This window comes from Pipra filicauda, unplaced genomic scaffold (genome assembly GCF_003945595.2).
Source record: "Pipra filicauda isolate LSUMZ 115617 unplaced genomic scaffold, ASM394559v2 scaffold191_size1418713_pilon, whole genome shotgun sequence".
NCBI lineage: Eukaryota > Metazoa > Chordata > Aves > Passeriformes > Pipridae > Pipra > Pipra filicauda.
The window spans coordinates 363,371-375,034 of record NW_024104300.1 but is presented as its reverse complement, the minus strand read 5'-3'; the positions used below and the strand labels follow the sequence as shown (position 1 = coordinate 375,034).

The window sequence follows — 11,664 nt, the reverse complement described above, 5'->3', positions numbered from 1 at the left end:
GATCTGAACAATGGGCTGAGACCAATTGCATGGGGTTCAACAAGTGAAGTGCTGGATCCTGCCCTTGGGTCACAACAACCTCATGCACACTACAGGCTTGGGGAAGAACAGCTGGAAAGCTGCCTGGCAGAAAAGTACCTGGGGATGCTGTTCGACAGCAGCTGAACATGAGCCAGCAGTGCCCAGGTAGCCAAGAAGGCCAATGGCATCCTGGCTTGTATCAGCAATAGTGTGGCCAGCAGGACCAGGACAGGGAACCTGTACTTGGGACTAGTGAGGCCACACCTCAAATCCTCTGTCCAGTTCTGGGCCCCTCACTACAAGAAGGGGTGCTGGAGTGTGTCCAAAGAAGGGCAACGGAGCTGGGGAAGGGTCTGGAGCACAGGTCCTATGAGGAGTGGCTGAGGGAGTTGGGGATGTTTAGTCTGGAGAAAAGGATGCTCAGGGGGTACCACCTTGCTCTCTATAACTATCTGAAAGGAGAGTGTAGCCAGTTGAGGGTATGAGAAATAAATAACCTGGTTTTATTATAAGTAAATGAATTTAGTAGGAGGATGGAAGGGGGTGGGGTTTTTCTTTTTTTTTTTTGGTTCCAAGGGCCTTTTTAGGCGTACTGTGGAAGTTGTAAGGTGGACGGTCCTATCTGGACCTGACGCCAGGGAACCTTTTGTGGCCGGGAATAGGGGAAAATACAAAAATAAAGATGTATCCTCTCTGCCATGTGACAGCCTTTGTGTACAGGGGAATACCCTGTACAAAGTCCAGGGGGGTACATCACAAATCAATCAAGAGAAGAGGTAACACCCCCTCCTGGGTCAGAGAAATTACCTTTTAAGGTAAAAAAACAGTGGTCACTGAATATGTAACAGTTTATGTAACCTAAAGGATACAAAAGGCACAATTTTCAAATGGTTGGTGTGCTTCCAGACCCATGTGGGCTTGGAACACCCAGCGCGCTGAAATAAAAAACTTCTCACTACACTTTCTTTGTCCTACAGGTATTTTTTTACCATTTTTAAATCTAAAGGAAGAATTTTTCCAACAAGGGTTGGTCTCTTCTCCCAAGTATCAAATGACAGGACAAGTGGAAGTAGCCTCAAGTTGCATCAGGGGAAGTTTAGATTGCAAATAAGGAAAAATTTCTTAACTGAAAGTGTTATCAAGTATTGGAATGGGCTGCCCACGGAAGTGGTTGAATCATCATCCCTACGGCTATTTAAAAGGTGTTTCGATGTGGTGCTTAGGGACATGGTTTAGTGGTGGACATGGCACTGTTAGGCTAATGGCTGGACTCAAAGATCTTAGATGTCTTTTACTGCCAAAATAATTCTATGGTTCTGTGGTTTTCCTCAATGCCTCTCATGGACAAAAGGCAGCTGGGATTTAGTGATCTGCTAGCCAAAGTCCTACTGTGATGACCACCCCAAGAAAGATCTCTCAGCCAAATAGGCACTGGTTCTACAGGCAGGGTGGACTCCTATGCAATGTTCAGCCCCACAGAGACACCTGCCACCTACACACTGGCTCCAGTTGCTCAGTCAGTGATTCCCATAAAGCTTCTCTCTGGTTTTCCCCTAAGATTGCTAGGATGGTATTTTCTTTCTTGAATCTTTGACCCATCAGTGATCCAACTTCAAGAACCTGGCTACTGCCTCTAGCATTACTTTTCACACCATTGTGGGAATGCTCTCACAGTTGTGCCGGTAGCCTGGCCCCAGGTCAGGCAGCAGTGTCCCATGAGGGCCCCCAGCACCTGGCAGCCCTTGCCATGGCATAGTGGGAAGCTCACAGAGGGATTGTGGAAAGGAGTTTCACAGGTGGTCAAGTCATTCCTCAGGACCCATTTGCTGCTTCTGTCCACAGACTACAAACAGAGGAGCTATTTCTTGTGCCTATCATCTTCCATTTTCTTTCATTGTCAATGGGCACTTTGCCCATAGGCACCTCACCCTGTGGACAAATTATGGAGGAGGGTGGATGCTGTTAAACAGTAGTTTATGTGACCCTTAAGAATGACTAGTTGTAATTTATCCTTCTGTCCCTCTCACCGTACCACAGAGCACAACTGAGAGGCAGAGGAAAATCTGTGCACAAATCTCTAGAGTCTGTGAGGCAGGCGCAGCCAGGTGAACAATGTGAAGGTGAAGATTTCTGCTGCTGTGATTGACAGCATTTTCTCCTCAACACGGGAAGCTGTGTGAGGGGGAACACCAGGTAACTTGGCTTCCTTACAGAATTAGCTGACCAGGAGACACTTGTTTGGGAGTACATCAGATTTTATCTATTTCCCTATTAAAATTTGGGTACAGATGCTTAGCATAGAGGGATTTATAGAGTTAATATGTCTTTGAATTCACTGATAGATCTGAAAAATTATTCTTCTAAAATATTGTCTACTTATGTTGTAGACATTTAGTTTTTGGACAAAAGGAACAAGTACCTGACATACTGAAGAATGAGCTACTGTATTAAAACAGATGATTTGGGGTGCCTTCTTTCATCCTGGAACACACTCAAGGTGCACATTTGATAACAGCAGAGTTTTCAAGCAACGCTGACTTTTGTGATTCATAACAGAGCTTTTGTCAACAGTGAGGTCAGACCCAAAGAGGGAAATGTCACTGGCTAATCGCTTAAGCTAAAGGACTGACTTGACTGGATACTTTAGAAGAACAAAGTAAGCTAGAGCAGATGTGGATAAACTGAACTGGTGTACAAGTGCACACAAGCACAAAATCTGTATAAATTGAACTTGTGCCTTTGGTGATTATACATAAGCTAGAACAGGAGGATGACTTTTGCAGAGAATCTGCCTGTTACCTGTTGAATATTCAACAACTTAGGTGGCCAAGGGTACAAAGAGGGCGCGTTTTTCAAACCGCGTGTGCTTTTTCCAGGCGTGTGGCTTGGGACTGCACCCAGTGCTGCAATAAAGGATTTCTTGCTGCAAGTTTCCTTGTCCTGCAAGTATTTTTTGCCATTTCATAAATTGAAAGGAGAGATTTTTCTCACAATGGTGGAGCAGCTGTGCCCCTGCAGCCCATGGAGGACCATCGGGGTGCAGAGACCCACCTGCAGCCCACGGAGGAGCCCGTGCTGGAGCAGGTGGATGCAGGAAGGAGGCTGTGACCCTGTGGGAGGCCCAAGATGCAGCAGCGTCTGCTGGAGACCTGCAGCCAGTGGAGAGGGAAGCCCACGCTGGAGCAAGTTTTTCCTGGGTAGGACTTGTGGCCCCTGTGGGGGACCCACGGTGGAGCAGCTCATTCATGAAGGACTGCACCCCATGGAGGAGTGACCCATGGGACAGCAGTTTGGGAAGAACTGTTGCCCATGGGATGGACTCACGTTCAAGAGGTCCATTAAAGACTGTCTCCCGTGGGAGGGACCCCACGGGAGCAGGGGAAGGACTCCTCTCCCTGAGCAGTGGCATAAACAACAACTGACTGTAACCCCCATTCCCTGTCTCCCTGCACTGCTGGAGGGGGAGGAGGTAGAGTATGGAAGGAAGGAGGGGTGGGGGAAAGGTATTTTTAAGATTATTTTACTTCTCACTCTTTTGCTCTGATCCTGTTTGTAATAAATTCAATTAATATCCTCACTTCAATTCTTTTGCCTGTGATGGAGACCTCTCCCAGCTCTTAACTCATGAATCCTTCATTGTTTTTTTTCTCTCCTCTGTCCAGTTGCAGATGGGAGTGAGCAGCTGTAGTGAGTACCTAGCATCCAGCCAGGATCAAACAACTACACCTGTATAAAATTGTGCAGATCCTTTTGTACATTTATTATCTTACCTTTGTAAATCTGGAGGGACAGTGTATACAAGAGTCCTATTTCAGGTTGTTATAAGTCAATCTCCCCTCTCCGTGTTAACAGCAGCATTTCATGTATGGAAGTACTATTGTGGAATTTTATTAGAATTAGTCAGGTTCTTTTATTAGTTAGCATTTAGTCCAGTGAAAATTTACAGTAGTGCTATGTGGTGCTGCTAGTATATATCCTTCCAATCTACCATGAAAAATGATGCATGCTGAATAACCCCTTGCCAGAAAGAAAGGCAAACACTAAGCACAAACATCTTGTGGCAAGAATGTCGCAGAGGCAACAAAACAGAGCAGCTGGTTGGCATTTGGTAACCACATAATTTGGATCAACAAATCCTAGGGTGTGCTGTTTTCTTTGTTGATAAACCCATATTTTTCAGCAATGACTCCCTCTGAATTGCTTCAAAAGTTGTATTAAGAGTATTGTGCTTTTTTTTAAAGAAGTCATAAGGGAAGGCTTTTGTCCAGTTTTCTTAGAAAATAATTGTTTTCTTAGACTGAGACATTAGCACAGTTGTCAGCAGTTAAAGACCTGTTAAAAAAATATAAAAGGTAAAAAAATATAGCAGCTAACTTTTTCTAATAACAGAAGGGTGTGTTTCACAGTTATGAAGTATATTACAGGGACTAAATAAATTCTTTATATGATACTGTTAAAAAGCCAAGACCTCCATAATTTAGGATAATGTATTCTTTACTAGGTGTCAAAGCTGTTTGGCATTTTGTATTTAAACCCCATCTTTCAAAGCAATCTAGAGTTAGTTTACTTAAGCAAACAAGATGCAGGGTCACATCTCAAGTGCTTTGTATCCTGATGACCTTAGAAACTGTTGAGATCTAAGAAAGACATCCTTAGACTAATTTAGGAATGACTGTAACTCTTCTACAGCCTAAAAGAGTTTGGATAACAGAGCTTGTGAAGGAATTTGTTCATCTTGAAGTAACATGACAGGTATAGTTAAATAAACTGCAAATGTATTTGCAAATGTTACATTGATGATTCCTAGTAATCACTCGTTCTTTTCAAACAGCTGCACAGAACTAGATCTACCATAAGTTTTCCCTCCAAAAATTGCTGAATTTTAAAATTGCTACTGCAAAAATATAAATAGTAAAAATAACTTAGTTCTCTACTGCAGTCTGAGTTGAATTGTAAAGTGGTGAGTTATTGAGAATAAACTTATGCCTTTCATAGATCAGATTAATATTCTATTAGCTGTGTAGGAGGGAAAAACTCTCACCACCAGGCTCTTCTGTGTGCTCTGCAATGACCTTCATTGTGTTTCATCCAAAGCCTTCATAAGTTTTACAAACATTGATAAATATTAAACTTTTTAAGATAGTTATAATTCAGTCAATTAATATGCAAATGCTACTCTAAGCCTGCAGCACACTGACTTTGTTTTGACAGAGAACAAAAATATTCTCCTTTTAAAAATGCTAGGCACACTCCCATCCTTATGGGTAGATACACTACTGCATATGCAATGATGAGAAATCCTTTAATCATTACTAACCAATAATAGGGAAGCAAAAGATTGTATTTAATTCTTTATTAAGCATTTTTATTAATAAGTATTGTTATTTGGGGCATGCATAATAACACTGCAAGAATTATATCTATCATAGCATTACAATAAGAAACTATCTGAAACCTTGCATTTTTGCATTTTGTGAGCAGTGTTTACTGCTTCTGCAGTCTTACTTGGGATTCAAACCAATTCTCCCTGGTAAGTCAGGCTGATAAAACAATCCACCTTGAAAAATGACCAGGCAAGATTTTGGCACAAACTGCTGTTAGCTACATTACACCAGGGGATGTCACCAGTGAAGACACAATACCAAAATTTGTGCTGCAATTGGAATTATACCTGGAAAAGAAATAGCAATTATTTGGAAACAAGACAGTAAATAACACCGATGTAATTATTGTTTATAATCTTATTTGTTGTTATTACTGGAGGAAGATATACAGATATGTTCTTTGCCTATACAGAACCAGTCATACTTATAGTAAACAGCATCATTTAAAAACAGAAACCTATTGAAATGCCAGTGCATAGAATAAAGACAGTCAATTGTCTGGGACAAACCATGCTAGATGACTGATTTGTGACAGTCCAAGACGCTGCCATTCTTTGCTGTAATTCTGCCCATTTATTTGGGGTAAATGCCACAGCAGCAGAATGGAGTGTGTGCTTAAGTGTTAGCTATTCCATTTTCAGCTAAACACCAGACTTCCCACCAAAACACATATATGCGGGCACCAGCATGTGTCTGCCAACACTGCTGCAACAATAGCAACATGTAGCAGAGAAGGGATAAACAGTGTGAAGCAGTTATCACTGCAGCAGTTCTTCCCGCGGACTGGCATCCCTGCAAGTACGAGTGGAGACTATATCTTTGGAAAGGCAAGTGCCGCAAAACATGTAAGAGGTAACAACCTTTGCATTTTCAGCAATGTGTAAGATAAGGACAAAGTTTCACCTCTTTTATTGGAACTGCACTGGTAGAAGGTCAGACCAGCAGCTGCCAGACTGACATCTAATGCATAAGTGAATTCTAATGCATAACTGCATCAGAATCTAATGTATAAACACATTATCCTGAGACGTTATATAAGCCATTCATAACTCTTTCTTTGCACAGACTAAAAGCTGTAGAAAACATGAGAAGAACATATATGCGTATTTACTGAGGAGGAAAAGATGATTTTGTACCACCAAGCCACAAGTCTCTCTAAATGGATGAAGTATATTTCTAGTCTTGCTTGTAGTATAAAAATGGTGTTTGGTAACACAAATTCAAACGAAAACTAAGAAGAAATGCACAATGGAGTTAACTAACATGGGCATCCTGCACTCCCTGAAATTTAAGTCAAATTATTTCTGAATAATTTTATTTTTGAATACTACTCCTACTGAAGTAGGACCCCTTAAGGATGAAAACCTATTTATATAGATAACTAGTGTAAGACTGACAGGGCAATATGACCAATCTGAACTGCTGTCATTGGACTGACTTACAGATAATTCAAATTCCTCTACTTTCAATGCAGAGAGCTCCTCTTCAATGGGGTATTAAATGAATTTTCTTACAGTATGTAGTTCACAGAACACAAGGAAAGATAATTTTTACTAGAGAGAAAAACTTATAAAAGGACAAGAATGTAAATATTTCCATCTTTTCCACCTGTACATCTCAATATTGCATGTGTATTAATATAAATTTAAGCCTTTAAACAGAAACACAGTAGTGTATCACAAGGGATCTAAAACCCTTCCCCAGTTTCAGAATCAGGGTGGTATGGACAGGCATTACCAAACAATGCTGCATTTGAAACAGCAGATCCTGGTGAAAATCTGTCTCCTGGCTCAAAATCATTGATACAGTTAATTCTCTTAAATTTTATCCTTTTTAAATCCTTCTATCAAAAGCAACCTTCCCCTCCAAAATACTTATTTGCAAGAGTAAACATACACAAAGTTCTCATCAGTTAAAAACCTGCTATAACTTAGAAATGTTATTCTTCATGCTTTTAAAGCCCTTGCACATGCAGCAGAAAATGAATGCTACAACTGGGTCACATCACTCAAAAATAATTTTGGAAAAGTATTTTTCATTGCAAAACATGTCAATTCTGTAAACAACAGAGTACAACTTCATTTCTCTGTTAGGTCTGATCTTAAGCAGAAGCAAGAAGCAGTAAGAATTAGCAGATGATAGGAGAGAATGAAGTATAAACTCCATATTTGACAGTTTGACTTTAAACATGAAGAATACAGAATCACAGAATAATTTTTCTGGCTGGAAGAGACCTCAGGAAGTTACAGTCCAATCTCCTTCTCAGAGCAGAGTCAACACTAGACTGCGATCAGGCAACAAAGGTTTAAACCAAAATGCACCTTCCCTATTAAAGCAATTGAACTGGGTATATAGTTATGTGACGCCAGTAAAATGAATACTTTTTAACTACGTGCATATTCAACAAGAAAAATTGAGCATCTGGGTAGCTGAACATACATAGTGTACATACCTAACCTCTTCTTGCAGTCATGTACACTTAATGAGAAAACTTCTTCAAATTAAACATGCCTATTCTATGGGAAAGTTTTATACAAGAGTCTATAGCTCTTCTAAGCACAGGCTGCATTGGTCACTGTGCAAAATTCCAGAACTCTGAAAAGATATTACATATTTTCACCTAATACTGTGGCAAAACCATATAATCATCAGAAGCAAGAAACAAGTGTGAAAATTCATACATCAAGTTCTCATTTTTAATTTAGTAATTATTGAATGTTTTCAGAGCAGGCACTACATTGCTTCAAACACAATCAAGTATCTTTGAAATAATGTTGAAAAATAACCTCTTCACCTCAGTATACACACGCGCATATACATATACACACACGTACACAAATTAATTTATAAAATCTGTACATACGTATTTTTTAGGAAGCAACTCAAAGAACCATACCACAAAAAATTACCTTCTGTACTCTGACACACCATAAATTATAATCCATTTTTCTTAAGATAGGGTTTAAGGACACAAAATGCCATGCAGTACTATTTAGTAAAAAATGAACTAATAAATAAATTTATCTATTCAGTGCTAAAAGAAAACACAGAATTCCTTAAATAAAACAAATGGAAATTTGTCAGAAATAGTTATTATCCTTGAGCTAGGCAGGCCTCAGTTATTTGCATAAACTGAAGCTTTATCCCCTTTGTAGAAAACAGCAAGGAAGTGTATGACTATGGAAATCCAGGATACTTTATTTCCTATTACTGGAGGCAAAGTTGGTTCAAGAAAGGAGTATCCTTGTTGAATCTGAGTCTGAAAGTCCGTCATCTTGATTAGTTGCTTCATAATCACCCACATTATCAGCTAATTCAACATCTTGATCGTCATTGCTCTCTGCGCTGTAATCAACTTCTTCAAGGAAGCGAGGCTCATCTTCATCCAGAATGTACGTAGTGGGGCTATAATGAACAAGAAGTTCAACATGAATCATGTTGAAAGTTTTACCTGGAGTAATGCATTCAGACTATGCCCTGTCCCTTTCCTGACATACAATAATACAAAAATTATCTCAGGAAAGCAGCAGTTTACCTGAAATAGTATTGATTTTTTAATTGTGTGCAAAACAACTGGGAGCCAAAGCCATGTTTGTAAGACCTTGAATTAATTAATCAGTCATATACAACTTGTTATTCAAATGTGCCATGACAAATTAGCTACACTAATGGCTGGTAAGAACTTGATGTAAATACAGCACTATCAGAAGTTGCTGCAGAAGAATATAACTACATAAAGACACAGCCATTGGTACAGAATATATAGCAAACTTAACAGTCTAAAAATTCAATTGTGAAACCTCTGTATTAAAACACACATTTTACTGAAAAGCATTGTGAGCAATTACCTTATAAATATCAGAGATGACAAAACAAGGAGCCGTGGTTATAACTAATGTTAAGTTCCCACGTGAATCCCTTAACTCATATCAGGTTCTCACACATTTGCATGCAGGTAAAACTTAAAATTTGTTAAGCCTTGTAACTCTGAGGCAATGAACTAAGGAACTGAGCTACCACCTACAGAATGGTCTACGGCCTTAACTAATGGCCTACAAGAATAAGAGGATTAACACCTTTAGTGTTAACTGGAAAAAGGTTAAAATACAACTTTCTGATGCTCTCACCTGCCTAGAACAGAAGTGGGGAAAAAGAAAAAGAGAAAAAAGTGTTTTCCAGACCCAGTTTTACTAACCTCACTTAGGACATAAAAAGCTATCTGCTTAAAAGCACTATAGTGCCTTTGGAAAGCTTCATAAAAGAGTTTGGCGAAATAAACACTTGAAGAAAAGCACCAAGATCAGCGTTTACAGAGCCATAGTGCTGTCTACTCTCTTATACGGATCTGAATCATGGGTCATCTACCACCACCACCTGCGACTTCTAGAACGCTTCCATCAACGCTGCCTCCGTACAATCCTAAACATCCACTGGTCAGATTATGTGACCAATACCTCTGTTCTAGAACAAGCAGCAGTCACAAGTATTGAGGCCATGTTGATGAGAACACAGCTGTGCTGGGCAGGGCACGTCTTCAGGATGAAGGACCACCGCCTCCCTAAGATCTTGCTTTATGGTGAACTTGCCACTGGCTGCTGCATGAGAGGAGCCCCAAAGAGGAGATACAAGGACTCCCTGAAACAACATCTCAGCTTGGGCCATATTGATCTTCATCACTGGTCTACTCTGGCCTCCAGTCGAGAGCTCTGGAGACACACCATCTATAACGCTGCTGATGCCTTTGAGAGCACACGCAGGATCACCCTTGAGGAGAAAAGGCAACGCAGAAAGAATCGTGTCTTGCAGAATATACCACCTAAGGAGTCTTTCTGCTGTGCCTTTTGCAACGGACGTGCCTATCTCGTATTGGTCTTTTTAGCCACCAACGCGCTTGCAACAAACGTGGGTAGAGCCCTTCCCAAATTTTCATTCACAAAGCCTAGCCGTGATTCCTAAATACTTCGTAAGTATTTTTGTATTCAGATTAAGCCCTAAGAAAGTTTTGTAGTGCATTTTACCTAATAAACAAATCATACAGAACTCATACAAACAGTGAGGATGTTCTTATTGAAGAACATCACGCAGAACTTGTAGAAATGTTTGCATATTAATTTTGATGAATTTTCTCTTAAGGTATACAAAAACCTAGCTTGGCTGTGGCTTTATAATTAAAAGGACTAATCAATGCTTCTTTCTAAACCTTAAGGAGCTTAAATGCACCACTTGAAATCTGCAATGCAATCTCTGTTGAATATAAACATATTTCACAGTATTCTTCCTCTACCTGTAGCCTCAATGACATGCACACTGTAATGTTCTGTGCTGTCAAGAGTTAATTCAAATATCAGGACAAGAATTGTTTCCTATCTTAGAGGAAAAAAAAATTATGTTCAAAACAATCTGTATCATGGTTCACTAAATAAGCTTGTACTCAATAAGCTATGCAAAAAGGAAAGCTCCACAAAACTAAATACTTTACAGATTATTTAAGCTGTACTAGGGCAACAACCCATTATGCTGGTTAACGAACTGGCTGTTTAAAATAAAATTATTTCCATTTAGAAGAGACAAAGAATGAAGAAAATAATCAGAATCTTTGCTGAGTCTCTTTAATTTCACAAATGGGGAACCCAACACACACTAAGGGTACATGCTTTGCATGAGGAATGTGTGGTAGAATCAGCAAAGGAATACAATTTTTCTGTGCTTTCGTCCTGTGACACTTTCTGCCCTACGAAGTCACTACCTACCAACACTTTCTCTAAGGAAAAAAGAAGCTGGGAAAATAAAAAGTTTAAATGTTTCATTTGTTAAAAGAAACAAATGATAGGGACTTCACCAGATGTATCACAGTCTGACACATCCACAGGTTTTTTGCAATTTCTGCTTCTAATCCCTTAACACAGGTATTGATTCATTAGCTTTTGTATGCAAGGAATTCACACTGCAGTTGGAGAACAGATTGTGTAATTCAATTGACAGGAAATAGAGCATTTAAATCTGAATGTTGGCCCAATATTAGTAATAATTCTGAACACTGAAACAGAAAACTACAATGAGCTATGAGAAGGACAAACATTTTACTAACCACTGACAATGGGATGTTTAATGCATTACTGTCATCACTTCTAAAAATTCATGTTAGTGAGGTATAATATAGGATATAAAGTTCTTAAAAATTCTATCCACTCTTTTTAATAAATGTCATTATTTGGATATTGAACTAACATAGCTGATTCAGTTAAAAGAGAGCAACCAA

At 39.5% G+C, this 11,664-nt stretch overlaps 1 protein-coding gene across 6 annotated transcripts in view; it reads right to left on the bottom strand.

Annotated features, from left to right (window-relative positions):
- Positions 1 to 5,359: 5,359 nt before the first annotated feature.
- Positions 5,360 to 11,664, bottom strand: part of AGTPBP1 (ATP/GTP binding carboxypeptidase 1) — a 59,768-nt gene continuing 53,463 nt past the window's right edge. For 3 of the 6 annotated variants that reach the window (XM_027731823.2, XM_027731825.2, XM_039380282.1), the window contains one exon: positions 8,633 to 8,810. In XM_027731823.2, the coding sequence (XP_027587624.1) occupies positions 8,633 to 8,810 (178 nt within the window). Of the gene's footprint in view, positions 8,811 to 11,664 lie in introns of all 6 variants that reach the window. The other 3 variants (XM_039380281.1, XM_039380284.1, XM_039380283.1) reach the window with 2 other exon arrangements.